The following is a 19,214-nucleotide window of genomic DNA, read 5'->3' as shown; positions in this document are numbered from 1 at the left end:
TACAGCGACGTCGATGGATAAATTAAGGAGCTACTATTTTTTAAAAGGGAGTAGGAAAAAACAAAAATGGAAAAAAGCAAAAAAGCTCCGTCACTAAAGGGTTAATATTTAACTTTCCTAACAATTTGGAATAATGTAGGGTGCCAGAGCTCCAAGTATGTGTAGTGCGGACTTACAGTGCTACTGGCACCCTATACAGGCCTTAGGGACCCGTCACTCGGAATGGAATAGGCTGCATGACACACCAAAATCCACAGGATACGTGCCTGCAATCCCTCATCAAAATCTGCAGTTAGACCTGCGGATTTTTGTGTGTAAGGCCGGCTTCACACGGCCAAGAAAATCATGCGAGTTTTGTGCGTTGTGAGGCGTACAAATATGAACCCCATTCATCTGAATAGGGTCATACACATGGCTGTTGTGGCAGTTTTATCTGGCTGTGTGATCTCACATCGTAGCCCCATTGTTTTCAATGGGAGAACTCTGTGATCCTCTGCTGCAGCTGTGACAACTGCGCCAGAGGATCGCTGCTTTACCGAAGTGATGCGAGGTGGTTTTCACATGAAAGCGCTTTGCCTCCCTGAGGATTTCACATGGTGGGGAGTGCAACGTGGGGGCGGGATTTTCGGTCACATATCACGTTCGCCTGTATGAAGGTAGCCTAAGTCTGTAGCGGCGTCTGCGTCCCAATTCTGTCCTTTGTGAAAGGTCTCTTATCTGTATGCAAGTATAATATTAAGCGGCCGCCCCTCCGATACGGCATAGTTGGGTGAGTGGCTTTTCATCAGTATTTAGCACTAGAGATGAGCGAGCGTACTCGGTTCGGGTGTTTTTGAATTCGAGCAACGCTTTTTCCGAGTAACTCACTACTTGGACAAAAAGATTCGGGGGGCGCCGGGGGTGAGCGGGGGGTTGCAGAGGGGAGTGGGGGGGGAGAGAGAGCTCCCCCCTGTTCCCCACTGCTACCCCCCGCCGCCCCCCGAATCTTGGGGTTGCAGAGGGGAGTGGAGGGGAGAGAGAGCTCCCCCCTGTTCCCCACTGCTACCCCCCGCCGCCCCCTGAATCTTTTCGTCTGAGTAGTGAGTTACTCGGAAAAAGCGGTGCTCGAGTTCAAAAACACCCGAACCGAGTAGGTTCGCTCATCTCTATTTAGCACCTCTGCTACCTCCCCCATATAGCATTTTTCTTCTACCTGCCCTTGTAAAATTGTATCGGTACGCATAACCGCTTTTCAGTGATTTTACGTTTTACCCTGAGTAAGGCTGCACTCACACATAGCGGGATTGGTGCAAATATCCACTACAAGTGATCGCATGCTTAGAAATATGCTCCATCTTTGGTTACCTTTACATATAACTCTAATATGTTCCCCTCACCTCCAAACAGCATCATAAACTAAGTTGTGATGGTATCCGGGGAGGCGACAGGGATGTATGTTTATATTCGTACACTCCTGCTGTGTCTGCAGTCTGAAAAACGGACTCCTTTCAGCCCGCTGTGCACACACTCTACCGTAGACTTCTATCGGAGAATGCATGCACATCAGTCTGAAAAGAGTCCTATTTTCAGACCATGCCTGGACTTCACTGGTGGAGAGCGGGTGAGTATAAAAATACATCCCCGGCTCCCCATCACGTCTCGAAAAAACATCATAACGGTTTATGGTGCTATTCGGAGGTGGCTGTTTCCCTTTAAAAGAGGTTTCTCCTCAGACCCCGACTCTCTAGCTAGCTGCGGGGAGGGGGGGGGGGGGGGGGGCGCAAGATTACTAGCCAGAGGGGTGTAGAGCAGTGGGGGCTGTTGCTTATAACACCCAATGATCTATCAGCAGTGAATTGGTCACACGAGCGGTGGGAGATAAGTCACGTCTGAAGACCAGAGTGACCGCTTCTACGGAAGTAGTCCCCACATTACATCGCTTACAGCAAAAGTCTTCCCCCTGGAAAACCCCTTTTATTCTATAGTTTTCCGGGAAAGCGGGGTGCCAGCTCATCAGTCCACGCTACCGCCGCGGTTCCTAGATTTAGAACCTGCCTCATTGTTCAGCACCACAGAACTGAGACTGTATCTAAGTGGACTTGGCATTCAGGATTCTGGGAAAGCAGGGTAACATCCCCTTTTTTTGAGCAATCATTACTTTGTTGTCGTTTTTCTCCAGGCTTTCATACGTGGCCGGTCGTGAAGGACACATGCTGAAATTTCTTTCATATATCAGCATCAAGAGACTGACCCCGATGCCAGCCATGATGTTCTACGTACGTCAGTGTGAGATTTGTCACTTCTTTTGCTTGAGCGTCGGAATACAGTCAGGTCGGGAAGGGAATGGATTCTCCTTAGGGAGAGCAGCTATAAGACCTCCCATGCTCCTCTGGGAAATTTATACAAAAGAGAAGATGCAACACTGCCTCTACAGCGCCACCTAGTGGCATCTACTATACACCGATGAAGTGTAGAAAACCCGAAACAGCCTGTCTGTACATGGTTACTTTTCCTTCTGGAGAAGACTCTGGCTTATATTCCCATTGTTACAAGGTCTGACATTGACTTGCAGGAATGCTGCCTTCCAGTAGGTAGCGCTGTAGAGGAATTGTACCATCTTCTAATTTGGATAATTAGGGCACATTCACACTGGTGATGAAATCGCACGATTTCCCAATGCTGCAAAATCATAAAGCCGATGGCTCACTGCACGTGTGATGTTTTAACGCTTATGATGCCGCGTGAAAATAAAATTGCAGCATGTCCATTATGTTCGCGATCGCGCCCATTGTTTCCAATTGGAAGCAATGGGAGAACAGTCCCCTTATCACTGAACACTGTGACAGCAGCGCCAGGGTGATCAGTGATGAGAGAACTCCCCACGCGGGTGAAGGAATCCCCTGGCGCTGCTGTCATTGCAGCAGCAGGAGATCGTGATGTTCGCCCTATGTTTTCAATGGGGTCGGTGCTGCTGCCTCCGGTCCCATTGCGAACAAGGTTAAACCTCTGCATGTGACAGCCTCACATCCCTGCGGGGCTGAAGGAATCCCCTGCTACAGCTGCAGCAGGGGATCATGATCTTCTTCTCTTCTGGTTCTATTGCAGCGTTCACAATTTGCAATGTAGCAGGGGTGAAATCCAGAACAGGAGTCACATTTGTACATTTAGCGTCGGCTCCTATCAGATGAATGCAGGGAAATCTTTTACCCCAAGAGGAAAAAAAAAAGTGATGGCTCCCCACATGGGGACACTGATGCAGTGCGCTATACTTGGTGCGGGACCTGTGGGGGCGGAGCATGATAAATGCATACGTAACTGGCTGTTGTCGCCCCCCTGAGGTCTTGTACTACACAGACCGCTGGATCAGTTTTCCTTTAGACCTTATTCACCCAAACACATTGGTGCAGCGCATTGCACACAGAAAATTTGCGCACGCGATACGCAGTGAATAGATCCCAGTGACGGCAATGGGTTCACTCACATGAGCGCATTTTGTGCGCCCCTTTCATTCGTGCAAACAAATATGCAGCATGTTCTACTTTTGTGCGTATTGCGCAGGAGCGTAGCACACGTTAAAATAATTTAACTTAATTTCCCATTGAAAGCAAAGGCAGCACGCACGAATACGTATGACCTATGCAGAAAATCCAGTAACATATACAGGTGCGTGCGTAAATGTGCTTACCCCCGACCTTAGGCTAGTTGCACCATATTTTGGGGCCGCGTGATGTCTGTGTAATTATACAGGCAGCACATGCCCTCATTATAAAACACGCAGACGTTTTCTAACATGGACTGATGCTGCTTGTGAAATCAACCATCGCCCGTCCTGTTCCTGTCCGTGTTACAGGCAAGAAATAGGACACATGCAATCTGCCTTCGCTGTCAGATGTGAGCGGCACCTTAAAGAGACTGTCACCATTAGAGATGAGAGAGTAGTGCCTTATGCGAGTACCTGCCCGCTCGTCTCTAAAGATTTGGCTGCCGGCGTGGGTGAGTTGCGGCGGTGAGCAGGGGGTAGCGCGGGGGAGAGAGGGACAGAGAGATCTCCCCTGCATTCCTCCCCACCCTCCCCCGCCGGCAGCCGAATCTTGAGACGAGCGGGGAGATACTCGGCTAAGGCACTACTCGCTCGAGTAGTTTGCCTTAGTGAGTATGCTCGCTCATCTCTAGTCACCATCTGTTTGCACCCCTCTCTGAGGGCAGCACCGGTCACACTGATTACAGGGATAGGTCTGCTGTATGTATCCCTGCTGTAGCTTTTGAGAAATTCGCTGCATCAGTAGAAGCACATACATAGAGGACTACTTAAAGTAGTCCTGTATATTCATGAGCTGCAGGCTAGCTCCACCCACCCCGCCCTTTAGACGCTGATTGACTGCTGTCAGCCTATTACTGTGCATAGATTGGGAAATCTGCTGATCATTGGCTGGAGGGCGGGTGGGTGTGGCCAGCCTGCAGCTCATGAATATGCAGGACTAGTTCTGGGTGCTACTATAAAATGCAAGTTTCTCCAAAGCTCCAGCACAGATACAGAGCAGACATATCACTGCAATCAGTGTGCCCAGCCCTACCTTGTGCTGCTCTCAGTCTGGACTGCAGAAAGATGGTGGCAGGTTCCATTTAAGTGGCAACTTGCAGTTATAGCCATGTGCCACTAGCATGAAATCCATTTTCCAGGCAAAGACTATTGATGACCTATCTTTATGTTAATTTGGTATGGATTTTTTTTCTGCAGGGTGCGGACATGATTTTGAAAATCTTATCCATTTTGCTGCGGATGATTTTCTGTGCGCCAAATCTGGCCCATGTGGACACCGCCTTACGCTGGGGTGACTACGGTCTTGTTCCATTTCCTCCTGTGTAATTCTGACCTCCCTCCTCTCTCTCCCCTCAGGGTTTTATTGGAATGATCTACATTATCCCGGCTGATATTAACACCCTCATTAACTACTTCAGCTTCGCCGTCTGGTCATTTTACGGATTAACCATTGCTGGCCTGATCGTTATGAGATTCACAAGAAAAGACTTGAAGAGGCCGATTACGGTAAATGTAGCGGCTACCATTGGCAGGGGAGGCTGGGAATTTGTCAGTGTGTCACGGGCAAAATGAAGAATGCTACAATGTATCTAAAATAGTTAATAAAAAAAAAAGCAATTTTACAAATAAATCAGCTCCCGTTCTGAGTCTACAGGTCCTATGCAGAGCAGTGCGTCTCTATGCTGGCAGACTACAAGTAGGTCTGTGTAAATCTGATCCTACAGTCATACTCGTTCAATTGTTCCCTACTATTTGCTAATCAACATTTAGGAAGGAAGCAAGTAAAGGACTGACTGAGGGCAGTAGGACTACAGGTTCGGACTACACTCAGGGTCTGTAGTCTATAACCATGGAGAACGGCTTTGGACACGAGGGAGACTTAAAGGGGTGTCTGATGAAATAAGCAGCCATCAGTCCTCATATTTGGCAATGCAGCCACGCTGTCCTTCTACGTCTTTGTTGTGAAGGGGACAGCACATGACTGCTGAAGCATCTCCTTCCAAACTTCTGGCCCCTTGGTGCCCAGAATGTGAGCGCTGGTGCCAGGAAAATGTGTGGTGGCAGCACAGCCTTTGATTGACTTCAGCTGTCCGTTTCACAACAAGGACCGGGAGGACCCGGAGGCTGCAGTGCTGGATCGGCAGGTCTGAGAACGGGTAAGTACTGCTGGTTTTATTCTAACAGCGTTGGACCCTTTTTAAGAATGTGTTTTGTAACGGGACAACAGCTTTAAAGGGCTTGCCCATGCAGCCTAGATACTTATGGAGCAACGGTGGCAGAGCCCCCACTTCCATCCTGATTCCGACACCAGGTCACATGGTGTGGCTCCGCTATCTGTGTTGCATCTTCAAGGAAGATTGCAGTTTGGCTCATTCTAAAGTGAACCTTTAGCCAGGTTCATGCTGCCCAAATCCGGCACAGGATGGTACATTGTGGGCTTGTATGCTTTATTCGGAAAGGCTCCAGTGTTTTAGAGTAAACATACTTTGAAGAGCCACTCCTAATGGGGCTCCGAGCCGCGGAGGGTGGGTGGATAGAGGATGGACGCCCCCGTGATTCAGAGCACCACTAGGAGAGGCTCTTCAAAGTACATTTATTCTGAAAACCTGCTGTGTAGGCCATAACAGAGAAGGGGGCTGGCTTACTTATTAAAGGGGTTGTCTGCCCTCTTTTCCACTGATGACCTATCTAATTGATGGACAGGGTCCGCCGCTCGGGACTCCCATCCATCAACTGATCGTCCAACCCTTTACATTGACAGCGTGCCACACCTTGTCATCAGCTGTCAGCACAGAAAGTGTGGGTGCTGGCTTCACTCCCACTAAAATCAATGGGAGCACAGTGTTGCTTCAGCCCTTCCTGCTTCTCTGCTGGTCAAGACGTCACATCCAAGAGATGTGACCAAGAGAGTATAAGGAAGTGTCAGAGCCGTGCTACACTCTCCCATTGATTTCAATGGGAGTAAAGCCAGCACACGGCCCTCCCACCCATGTCCGCTTATGACAACATCCAGCCCGCTGCACAGGACAGCAGGTCGGATGAGCGGCGGCAAATAGGTCATCTCTAAAAAAGATGGCAAAAAAACCCTTTAAGATAAGCCAAAACAGCCAATACCCCCCCCCCTCCCATTGATGATATGACAAGCACAGAGAGAGGGGCCATACCACGTGATGCAGTGTCACAGTTGGGCCAAAATTGGAGGTTCTAACACCATGGGTCTGTGATAAGTATTTAGGTCCCCTGTATAGACACTTTATCACCTGTCCACAGGATAAGTAATCGTTAAGTTGGGGGCGCTGACTATTGGAACTTCCATGATCAGGAAAACGGATGGGGGGGGGGGGGGGGCATGAAGGGCCCCCAAATGAATGGACATTTTATGCACAGATGACCACTGTTACATTCATTTCAGTGGGACTATTGGTGATAGAGCACTTGTACTTGGCTATGTCCAACAGACCTACTGAAATGAATGCAGCAGTGGTCTGTGCATTATGGCTCTATTCATTCAAGGTCACTCCAGACCCCTGTTCTTGTTTTTCGTAGGGGTGCTAGCGATAAGCCACTTACCACCTATCCAAACAGCATAAAAGGTTGTCCCACAAAACCAACTTCTTTGTGGCTTCTCAACATTGTATGCAGTTTATGCTTGTTGCATGGTAAATATGGTAGTAGACTGTGCCGATTAGAGGGGTCGTCCAGGACTTTACTACTGATAAGCTATTCTCAGGCTCAGTCATCCATATCATCCTGGGAGGAGGCCCCAGCTTGAGGTCTCCACCGATGAGCTGTTCACCAGGCCCACTGTCATTATGGATAAAGCTGGAAGCAGACAACTCTGTCCGTAGTGCAGTGGGCTGGGTTGGTAATACCTTGAATTTAATGGGAGCTACACCTGCAATACCAACCCAAACCACTGCACTATGGCCAGAGCTATTCGGTTCCAGCTCTGTCTGCACTGATAGTGGCTCAAATATAGAAATCTGTTGAACCAGTGGGAATCCTGAGCAGTGGACCCTCGCCGATCAACTATTGATGAGCTATAAGAAGAGGTTAGCAAAGGTTTAGTGCTGGAAAATAGCTTTAAAAGATTGAATTCTGACTTCCTGCAGCCACCAGTAGAGGGAGCTCACTGCATACCCTATATACTATACATTAAAAGGGGTTGCCCAGTTCTAAACTATTGATGACCCATGTTCAAGATAAATCATTACTATTAGATCGGTGATTGCCTTTTGCCAGGGAACCACATCGATGAGCTGCGATCTGAGTCAGTGCACTGAGCTGATTCCGGCAGGAAGCAGATAGCTCATTCCCCACTGCAGTGGCCAGATTTGGTATTGCATGCAAAGTTCCCTTTCACTTCAATGGAAACTTGGCCGGCGCTACCAAACCTAGCCCCTGCAGTGAGAACGGAGCTGCAGAAATGAACTCAGAAATGAGCACACTGGCTCAGATAACAGCTGATCAGCATGGTTTCCCGGCGACAGACCCCCTCGGTTTTACCACTGATGACCTATTCTGAGAATATGCCAACAATTTACAATTGGACAACCTCTTTAAATCCAGTAATAAAAGCATGTAGTGAGCACCCTCTAGTGGTGGCTGCAGGAAGACATTATTGCAGAGAGGCAATAATCAAACTTTAATAGTCGCTCTACATTATCATATAGATGGCAAGATTTACATTTTGGACAAAATTTGTAAACAAAACCCGGCTGTGATACCTGCATGCCGCTCCTGTATCTTACACTCTTCTGGTTCTCCGATTCAGGTCCCAATTGGCATCCCCATCTTGATGGTTCTGGTCTCTGTGTACCTGGTGCTGGCGCCCATCATTGATAAGCCTGAGTGGGCCTACCTGTACTGCGTGATCTTCATCCTGAGCGGCCTCCTCGTTTACTTCCCTTTTGTGCACATCAAGGTCAAATGGGCGCAAAAGATAACGAGTAAGTGATGGAAACGACCTCTGGGCCAACTTCGCTGATCCTGCGATCCTTTTCAATCCAGTGTCGGACCTTGTCAGATACTGAGATTTCCCTGCATAGCTCCGCTGTCAGACGAAGCCCAACATATGTTCCTAACACCATGCAGAGGAGAGCTCGGACATCAGTTCTCTTCTGTATATGCATGTTACAGTATGCAGAGGAGGGCTGCGATGTCGGACCACTCCCCTGCAGGGTGTAATATGGGTATAGAATAATACTAATATAAATGGAGCCTGTTATTTCTGTAAATCCACAATGGTGCTTGAAGTCCAGTGAAAATAGGTCTGCATAGTGGACACCAAGCTAAAACTAATTAGCTTAGTGCCTGCGGGAGGGATATAGCTAGCAAGTGGAAGTTAACACTTTTTCTACTTGGTGTCCCCCTCCTAGTGGCAGCAGTTAAAGCCACGGTCAAAGCTGTGTCCCCCAATGATATGAACAAGAAAAGATATATGTCCATCTAGTTCAGCCTATTATCCTGCAATATTGATCTAAACGAAGGCAAAAAAAAACAAACATAAAAGGTAGAAGCCACATTTCCTCATTTTCCAATCCCACAATCAGAATAATCCCTGGATCACCAACCCTTCTGAAGTAATCTGCGATATAACATGTAATATTGTATTGCCCAAGAAAGGTGTCCAGGGCCCTCTTACATTGAATTCGCCATCACCACGTCCTCAGGCAGAGAGTTCCACAGTCTCACTGCTCTTACAGTAAAGAACCCCCTTCTATGTCAGTGTGGAAACCTTCTTACCTCTAGATGTAGAGGGTATATGAACTATGTGGTGTATAACCCAAGGTAAATCTTTCTCATTCCAGAGCCAATCACCATGTACATACAGCTGCTCATGGAAGTGGTTCCGGCAGAAGAGTCCAAGGGCTGAGGAGTCAAAGACTGTGCAGGGCTACCATTGTATATAATGTAAATGTCACACAAGACTGCCTGAATATTTTGTACATTGTTACTTACGTCTCCTCTTCTTCCTCTCTGTATTGAGGTAATGCAAGGAAGATGTGGAACAATAAATATATTTAAGGGAACAGTATACTCGCTAGAAAACACAAAGCCTCTTACACCAAAATTGACAAAAACAGGTGAATCTGAGCATTCACCTTTTCACAAGAGTCCAGACACACGCAAAGCAGCTTAGCCAAGTTCTTTATAAGGGGCCATCTGAAATCAATGGGAGTTGTGCCTGCAGTTACCAGCGCCGGTCACTACACAGGGGTCGGAGCAGCAGCACTGACAGCAGATGCCCGCTCAGCTGACTGACCATGCGGTGGACCCTGGTGATCAACAATTGATGACCTATCCTGAAGATAAGTCATCAATAGTATGTCCCTGGAATACCCCTTTAATAAAGTACATGGACCAGACCAACTATACCGAAGTGACAGCATGACTCCTGCAGGAAGAAAACAATTCTTGCTAACAGTGAGAAAAAGTTTAATTTGAACAAAACAATGAAATGAATAAATGTGCAAAATATTCAAACACTCAAATAACACAAGAACTGTGAGATCAGCCGGCTGCTGCCCCCGTACCGCGTGTCTGACAGCTGCAACTACAGCTACGAGAATTGGACGTGGCAGATAGCTGAGGCAGCCAAACAAAAACAGTTCACATCAAGTATAATTACAGCGGCAACAAACCTTAACATTAAGCTGTGTGTCAGTTCTGGTAACGATCGCTAAACACTTAAGGCCCATTTACACCAGCCGGAGAGCGCTAAAAAAACCCCCGCTAATCGGCGATCGTTTTAGCGATAATCGGTGCGTCTAAATGTGCGCCCATCGTGCGTTTTTTGGGCACTGTTAGCTGATCGTTAAATTCAGTCTTACCTAAAAATCGTCCTTCACTCTTATCAGTAGTTCTCCACGGGGAGTGCTGATAGCATTGTTTCCCCCATGGAGAACAAAGGATCTGAGCTCAGATAATAGCCTGGGGCTATTAACTGTGTTCAGAGAAGGCTTCATTTGCATATCTAATTGGTATTTAAGTAGCCGAGTAGCTACTTAATACTTCATGCAAAATGATTGCTCAAAGCTGTCATGCAAACTGTGGTTTGAGCGATCATCAGCTCGTGTAAACCAGTCTATAGACTATGCTGACAAAAGTATTGGGACCCCCACTGATCCTGTGCTGTCAGGTGAGGGTCAAATCTCATCGCCTTCTATGTGACCCAATACTTCTGTCGGCGTACTATGATAAACAGAACACAAAACAAGAAACAGAAGATCCGCCTCCCATTATTACCGATCTTAAAGAAAAAGGTGAGAATGGATGGTGAGAATACAAGGCTTTATTATACTAATTGCTGCATTTACTTAAAGAACATCGTTATCAAACACCCCCCATCACCTGTGTGAAAAGCAAGTGCCCCCCTAGTTCTGGTAGCTCGTTGCATCACCTTTAGTGGGAATAACTGCAACCGGATGCTTCCAGGAATTTGATATCAGACTTCAATATCAATGATGAACCCAATCCTCATCTAGCGTCAGAAGTAAGGCTACCCCCACATACGGGCGAGCGCGATATCGGGATGAGAAACTCGGACAGATATAGACATTTTTCAGACAACGCATTGCATCTGTGAAATTCTGATCCTTGTTCGTGATAGAGGATCAGAAGTGTTTTCCATTGATTTCAATGGGAAACCTCACACGCACGTTGCACTGGGATGCGAGGCATTAAAGCTCCCATTGAAGCCAATGGGCGATGCGTTACAAGAAACGTGAAAAACTGGAGCATGCCACGATTTTTTCCCGCACCGCTCGTGTATGTGACTCCATTTAAAAGAATGAGGTTCATATTTATGTGAGATTTGTGTGTCTTCGCAATGCGCAAATCTTGCACGATTTTCTAGGCCATGTGAAACCGGCCTGAAGGGGGGTTTGGGCCAATAAAATACGTACAGGAATAGACCTACGGTAGAATGAGGAAGTAAGGCACTTAAAGACAGCTGCACAAAAAAGGAAGCGACCCCCTTGGAATTCCCTGTCTGCATGGATTACGAAGGCTGGGTTCCCAACGGAAATGCTGCGGGAATCTTGCGGCTTGGCCGCACTGAAAAGCCGCAAGATTATCGCGGGAGAGCCACAGCTTCAAAACCCGCGCCTTTTTGACATAAGTTTTGGAGCGGTTCGGCCACTGGCATTCCGTTGTGGCTTTCTCTCTTCATAGAGAGGAGTAAGGCTGCAACAAAAAAAAGAAGAATCCACATGCTGCGGCTGTCAATTCCATGCCGTATCGCTGGTTCCGCCCGACTTTGCCGCAATAGATGGGTTGCACATGGTTGGCTAATCCCGGGATTAGGAGCCGTGGGCGGATTTGTCACACGGGATTTCTATGGCAAATCCGTCTTGTGTGAGCCCAGCCTTATAGACAACAGGCCAACCACATTTTAAATCAGAACTATAGGCAAACGCAATTTATGGTAGCAACCAAAATGATCCCCTCCCCCCATTGCCAAATTTACAAACTTTCAACTGTTTGCAAAAACAAACAAACAAGAGCAATTTAAAGAGTTTAACATAACAAATATAACAAGTGGTTTCTCCAAAATCACCACAAAATGCTACTTTTACTGACGACTGCCGTCTCCAAAATATTCAACCGCTTCATGAAAAGCATCTTTAGTAGAGATGAGCAAGCTAGCTCGTCCGAGCAGTAGCCTACTCGATGGTGCTCGTTACTCGAGCGAGCATCACGCCGTGTTCAAGAAAATGTTATGGCCCCTCCCCACTTTACCACTTCCTGCTGTGATGTGCCAAGCATGCATGAGGAGGAGAAGGAGGGAAAGGAGGAGGAGGAGGAGGAGGAGGAGGGGTGGAGGAGGGGGAGGAGGGGGAGGGGTTGGAGGAGGAGGGGGGGGGGTGGAGGAGGAGGGGGGGTGGAGAAGGAGGAGGAGGGGGGGTGGAGAAGGAGAAGGAGGGGGGGTGGAGAAGGAGGAGGAGGGGGGGTGGAGAAGGAGGAGGAGGGGGGTGGAGAAGGAGAAGGAGGGGGGGTGGAGAAGGAGAAGGAGGAGGAGGGGGGGTGGAGAAGGAGGAGGAGGGGGGGTGGAGAAGGAGGAGGAGGGGGGGTGGAGAAGGAGGAGGAGGGGGGGTGGAGAAGGAGAAGGAGGGGGGGTGGAGAAGGAGGAGGAGGGGGGGTGGAGAAGGAGGAGGAGGGGGGGTGGAGAAGGAGGAGGAGAAGGAGGAGGAGGGGGGGTGGAGAAGGAGGAGGAGAAGGAGGAGGAGGGGGGGTGGAGAAGGAGGAGGAGAAGGAGGAGGAGGGGGGGGTGGTGGAGAAGGAGGAGGAGGGGGGGTGGAGAAGGAGGAGGAGGGGGTGGAGGAGGGGGGGTGGAGAAGGAGGAGGAGGGGGGTGGAGGAGGTGAAGGAGGAGGAGGGGGATGAGGGGGTGAAGGAGGAGGAGGGGGATGAGGGGGTGAAGGAGGAGGAGGGGGATGAGGGGGTGAAGGAGGAGGAGGGGAGGGTGAGTTTAATGGGGTTCACTACTCGAACAGAGCTCTTGAATATTACAAAAAGCTCGGGTCAAATAACGATAACCCGAACATTTTGGTGCTCGCTCACCTCTAATCTGTAGTTCTTAGTAGAGACCCTTTCCTTGTACGTGATTGAATCCATCTTGCTCTGCACACGTTGCAGGTTCCAGTGCTTAAGGCAGTCAGCACCTCCGGGCAGTGATTACCTGTATTGTATTTTTCCTCAGATCTAATTCAGCTCCTAAGCTCAATTCTATTAGGAAAGCACTTCGATCTGGGACTATAGTTTAGCTAAACTGCCTAATGTGAGATAGTCTGGGACACACCCCCTGTCATCGCTGGTTCAGGCTGCAGAGGCAGCAGATGGGGTGTGTGTCCCAGCTAAATTATAAATCTGTCCTAATAGAGCCGAGCTACGAAGGAGTAATTGCCTACGGAAAAATAAATAGCAAGTAATCATTCCATGTAGGTACTGACCTTAATGGGGTTGTACCAGGATTAACTTTTAGCACGTATCCACCAAATAAATGATAAAAGTCTGATTGGTTGGGATCCCACCGCTTAGACCCCCACAACGGGAGGCCCAGTGTCACCCCTCCTCCAGTCTGTGGGCTCGCCAAAACCACCCGCAGTGAGGAAACTGAATGGAGTAGCAGTCACACATGCGCGCTGCCACTCCAATCCTTTTCAATGGAACTGCCAGAGATAGCCGATTCTGGGACTTGGCTATTTCCGTCAACACCATTGAAATGAATAGAGTGACGCTTCAAATGTGCGACTGCTGTTCCATTCAACCTGACATCACTGCGGTTGAAGAAGGGGACATGGGTCCAACATGCTAGGGATCATGAGGGTCTCAGCGGTCAGACTTTTATCACTTATCCTGTGGATAAGTGATATACGTTAATCCTGTACAACCCCTTTAAGGCCCACATACACCTTTAAGCACTGTTGAAGAAGGATGGATTGCACGACAGCTGTTTCCACCTCCTCCCTCATATAAAATACTGTGCAAAAGTTTTAGGCAGGTGTGAAAAACATGCTGTAGAGTAAGAATGCTTTCAAATATAGAAGTGTTAACCCTTTCCAATCCAATTTGTATCCTGGTTTTCCTAGAGGGCTTACTCTTTTTCTGCCGTTATACAACGGCGCCATCTGCTGACTAAAGCCAGTACTGCATGAGGTGACACGTTGGATAGGCTCTGACAGCAGAGAGGCTGACAATATACAGTAAGAGAACCTCGACGGACGTCTTCCAACATCATAGCTGTACAGCCTTAAATCATAATGTCTTCAGAGGTCAGAGAGTGGATTGGAAAGGGTTAAGGGTTTACTTTTGTCAATTAACAAAATGCAAAGTGAATGAAAAAAAAAGAGAAATCTAAATCCCATGAATATTTGGTCTGACCGGCCTTTACCTTCTAAACAGCATCAATTCTTCTAGGTACTCTTGCACAAAGTCAGGGATCTACTAGGGGGGGTCAAATATTAGGTGTTGAAACTCAATCTCCCCAATCCTTCTTTGCCCAACATCATCTGTCGGGGAAATGTTGATTTATCCCCCCATTACTGGAGTTGTGTATGATGGTGTTTATTACTCCATGTTCAGCTCCTTACTAGAAGGTTAACAGAATTTTTTTTCATACTGGATGGCACGAAACTCTGTTAATTGACATCATGACAAGTTGTTTAACTTATGGCCACATCTGTAGATGGTTTTACCGCGTCCCCGTCACGCAGTAGACTAATCGCTGTCAGATTCGCTGTATTCTGAGGACACCAGGTCTTCACTGACCACATTGTAAAACTTCATGGTAGATTTGAATCCTGGAGAATAAGCAGAAGATGGGTGTACAGATGAGTGTATGGAGGTAACCCTCCCCTACCACTACCACTACCTATGGGCCATACTGGGCACCCCACTTTAAAAAAGACATAGACAAACTGGAGCTAGTTCAGAGAAGAGTTACCAAAATGGTGAGCGGTCTGCAAATCATGTCTTATGAGGAACGGTTAAAGGATCTGGGAATGTTTAGCTTGCAGAAAAGAAGGCTGAGAGGAGGCTTAATAGCTGTCTGCAAATATCTGAAGGTCTGTCACAATGCACAGGGATCAGCCCTATTCTCATCTGCACAAGGAAAGACTAGAAGCAATGGGATGAAACTGAAAGGGAGGAAACACAGATTAGATATTAGACAGTGAGGGGGATCAATGAGTGGAACAGGTTGCCACGGGAGGTGGTGAGTTCTCCTTTAATGAAAGTGTTCAAACAGAGGCGGGACAAATATCTATCTGAGATGATTTAGTGAATCCTGCACTGAGCAGGGGGTTGGACCCGATGACCCTGGAGGTCCCTTCCAACTCTACCATTCTATGATTCTACTGCATGTCGAAGTGCTGGAAAACTTTTGGTAACTGGACATAACTTCATGAGTAATTATTAGTGATCTGACGGGTTGTATAGCCAATGACTACTACAACCTGTAACGAACCATAACCATCACTTTCATCAGATTCTGTTAACCCCTACAAGACTAGACTATAAGCACCTTTAAGGGGTTGCTCCTAGATTTTTGTTTTACATTTGTCAAACAACAGAAAATGTATATAAGAAAGAAAAAAAAATTAAAATGACTCCCCTTTACGCGCCATTCATGGTTCATCTGACTGCTGGAGCCAATCACTGGCCTCAATTGTCAAATGCCATAAATGCACACGATGGCTGAGGCCAGTGATTGGCCATATGCTTGCCATAGACATTTGATAGTTATTACATTCATGTTACTGCAATGGAGCAGGTGGAACAAGAGGATTATAGGCTAATTAGGCATCACTCATCTCTGGGGCAAATATAGGATTGGCTTAAAATCTAATGTTGGCCAGTGTAGACGTCAGCCAAACTGCCAAGACATAGAGGAGTATTGCTGCATTGAGTCCAAGCTGATGGAATACATCATTGCTACTTTTTCCATTTTGGATATATTGGAAGTATTTGAGTAGTGCTAGAGGCTGCCTGCACCCGGGCGGATTTGCATTGCAGAATCCTCCTCCGGATTCCACAGCAAATACTGTCCATAGCAATGCTATGGAAAAGTGATTCTTCCTACACAAGAGCAGAAACCAATTATGAATTCCCTCGCAGAGGAAAAATCGCAGCATGCTCAATTTTTGTGCAGATTCCATTCAGTCGGCTTCCACTGCAGTCAATGGAAGCTGTCTGTTCCGCGGGGCTTCCGCAATTGGCACATGAGGAAAAGCAGGAGTTTAAAAAAAAAAAAGCTGCCCTGCACATGTCCAACGGCGAGCCATGCGAACCATCCGCAGTACAGATTCTAGGAAAAGAAAGCAGGTACACGCAGATGTCGCTGCTGCCAGGACTGGATTCGGGTGCCGGATTCCGGATGCAGAATCCTCCCCGCCCGTGTGGATTTTGACGTGTTTCTTGCAATCCGCTGCAGATTTCACCCTTTCAATTGAAGGATTGAATTCAGCTGCATATCCGCACCAGAATTTGATGTAAAATGTAATGCAGATTTTCAGCTGCGGAAAATCAGCACCAATTCTACTACGTGTGAACAAACCGTAAAGGGTTTTTCCGACAGTGAAAGAAAAGACATGCCATAGGGTTGGGAATGCATTAAAAAAGTTTTAACTCACCCTCTTACATTGCCTTTGGTCCAGTGCCACCGACCCAAAGCCCTCCGCTCTGCAGATGTGAGTGATGAACATGACATCATCTCTTCCAATGACAGCTGCAGCCAATTGCTGGCCTTGCGGTGATGAGTGCTTGAATGGGACGTCAATTCTGGGACCAGCAACTGGCTGCGGCGGTCATGAAATCTGCAGGTAAGGGTCCGAGTCAGGAGAGCTGGACTGGAGCCAGCGTAAGAGGGCGAGTAAAAGCCATTTTAACTTTTTCTACTGTTCCCTATAGTAGGATATCATTTTGTAATGGCAGAAAATCCCTTTAATGCCGTAAATGTGTCCTCTATCCTCTACATTGGATGCATGAAATCACAGGACCATAGATGATATTCTGGGACTTACCTGCCTTGAATCCCTCAAAGTCCTCAGATTCTTCCAAGTGATTAAAATCAAAGCTCACGTTTGGATGCTATGAAGAAGTAGGACACATAATGAGTGTCGGGGCTCTTACAACCTGCCCACAATAATGCATCTTGGAAACCCACCTTGTACTTTAATAACCTATTCCACATTTCTGCTTTGCTCTTCTGGATGGTAATGACAGCTTCACCATTCTTCAGTGTGCAAGTAGACTTGTCTCTCACAATATCCTTGTAGAGCTCCATATCTGCACCGTAAAACTTTCCTCCAGCATAGCAGCTGCAAGAAACAGACCAACATCCGTACAATAAGGAGCGATCATGGACTGATTGTATTCCACTTCCCATTATAAGATTACGCACCTAAACACAAGTCTGTCGCTGTAGAATACGCACTTGGGATCGGTCACGTGTTGCAGCTTTACGGTGAGGGTCACAGTATCGGCCTTCTCGAACCATTTCACTTCTGGATACAAGCTAAAAAAAAAGTGTTTTGCTTCTTTTATTGTGTCATTCCATAAGCACATACAACGGGCAGGAGAGAATCAGACCCTTTACATTAGCTACATATCTTCTATACGGAATGACAAAAAGTTTCTTTACAGGAAACAGAGGAATAAAAGCCAAGTGATGCAACTAATAATAATAATCTTTATTTATATAGCGCCAACATATTCTGCAGCGCTTACAAGACGGGGAATAAAAACGAAACCCCCGTTACATGAAGTAATCAATTGATGGAAACCGTAGGGGTGCGGGTCCTGCTCCAGCGGGCTTACATACTACAGATAGTGGGGTGATACAGAAGGTAAAGGGCTGGGGATGGGCCCATGTATGGCGAGTCGGAGAGTGAGGGATGCTGTACACATAGACAATAGTATCAAGTGGAATAAAGAGGGTTTGGTTTAGGGGATGTGGTATGCCTCCCTAAGGGGGTGCATTTTTAAAGCACACCTGAAGTTTAGTGTGTCAGTGATTGCCCGGATAGTTTTGGGTAGTGTGTTCCAGAGGACTGGTGCTGCTCTGGAGATGTTTTGGGGGTGGGAATGAGAAGTTCGAATTAAAAGGGGCACTTAGTCTGATTTAGTTAGCAGAGTGGAGGGCACGGGCTGGGTGGTGAATTGAGATGAGGGAGGCAATGTAGGGCGGTGTGGTGCTGTGGTGAGCTTTGTAGATGAAAGTGGTGAGTTTAAATTGAATTCTGTATTTAATGAGCATCCAATGCAGTGACCGGCACAGGGCAGAGGCGTCCGAGTAGCGGCTGGACAGGAAGATGAGACTGGCTGCCGCATTCAGGATGGACTGGAGTGGGGAGAGTCTGGCGCTTGGGAATGCCGATCAGCAGCGAGTTGCAATAATCGAGCCGAGAGTGGATGAGGGCAGCAGTGAGCATTTTTAGCGCATCCACGGTGATAAAAGGATGGATTCTTGCGATGTTCTTGAGGTGCAGGTGACATGTTCGGGCCAGAGATTGGATGTAGGGGGTAAAGGAGAGATCAGAGTCGAATATGACCCCAAGGCAGCGGGCGTGCTGGAAGTTATGGTGCCGCCACACACTGAGATGGAGATATCAGGATGAGGTGGGTTAGTGGAGGGTGGAAGCACCAGGAGAAGGTCAGTTTTTGAGAGGTTCAGTTTTAGGTAGAGAGAGGACATGGTGTTAGAGACAGTTGACAGACAGTTGGTGATGTTTTGGAGGAAAGGTGCAGAGATGTCATGGGAAAAGGTATATAGCTGGGTGTCGGCAGCGTAGAGGTGGTATTGGAGGCCCAAACTCCCTAGGATTTGTCCAACAGGGGCTGTGTAGATTGAGAAGGGGGGGGGGCGAGGACCGAGCCCTGGGGGACCCCAACAGCAAGGGGAAGAGGAGAGGACATAAAGCCAGAAAAGAAGACACTGAATGAGCGGTCATATAGGTAGAAGGAGATCCAGGAGAGAGCAGTGTCCTTTAGGCTGATGGAGCGAAGCATACTGAGGGGGGGTTTGTGGTCACCACTTATAAGGTGGAAGTAAACCTGGCGTTCTAATAGTTTGGAGATGAAGGGGAGGTTTGAGATGGGTCGGTAGTTGTCAGCATCTGTCGGGTTAAGATTCGGTTTCTTTAGCAGCGGGGATATGATGGAATGTTTAAATGAGGAGGGAAAGATGCCAGAGG

The 19,214-nt window shown here is 47.6% G+C and overlaps 2 protein-coding genes across 5 annotated transcripts in view; one reads left to right on the top strand and one right to left on the bottom strand.

The window, feature by feature from the left end:
• SLC7A9 (solute carrier family 7 member 9) overlaps positions 1-9,544 on the top strand; it is a 49,714-nt gene extending 40,170 nt beyond the window's left edge. For all 4 annotated transcript variants that reach the window (XM_066584192.1, XM_066584191.1, XM_066584190.1 and 1 more), the window contains 4 exons: positions 2,159-2,255; positions 4,877-5,026; positions 8,295-8,469; positions 9,331-9,544. In XM_066584192.1, the coding sequence (XP_066440289.1) occupies positions 2,159-2,255; positions 4,877-5,026; positions 8,295-8,469; positions 9,331-9,395 (487 nt within the window). In that variant the 3' untranslated portion in view covers positions 9,396-9,544. The remainder of the gene's footprint in view (positions 1-2,158; positions 2,256-4,876; positions 5,027-8,294; positions 8,470-9,330) is intronic.
• Positions 9,545-14,481: 4,937 nt separating this feature from the next.
• The window catches only part of TDRD12 (tudor domain containing 12), a 73,487-nt gene continuing 68,754 nt past the window's right edge, over positions 14,482-19,214 (bottom strand). The window contains exons 31-34 of the mRNA XM_066582310.1: positions 17,423-17,536; positions 17,186-17,339; positions 17,043-17,109; positions 14,482-14,822 (exon numbers count right to left, since the gene is read on the bottom strand). Of these exons, the coding sequence (XP_066438407.1) occupies positions 14,740-14,822; positions 17,043-17,109; positions 17,186-17,339; positions 17,423-17,536 (418 nt within the window). The 3' untranslated portion in view covers positions 14,482-14,739. The remainder of the gene's footprint in view (positions 14,823-17,042; positions 17,110-17,185; positions 17,340-17,422; positions 17,537-19,214) is intronic.

Source organism: Eleutherodactylus coqui, chromosome 11 (genome assembly GCF_035609145.1).
Source record: "Eleutherodactylus coqui strain aEleCoq1 chromosome 11, aEleCoq1.hap1, whole genome shotgun sequence".
Classification (NCBI taxonomy): Eukaryota; Metazoa; Chordata; class Amphibia; order Anura; family Eleutherodactylidae; genus Eleutherodactylus; species Eleutherodactylus coqui.
This window is presented reverse-complemented; position numbering and strand designations above follow the sequence as displayed.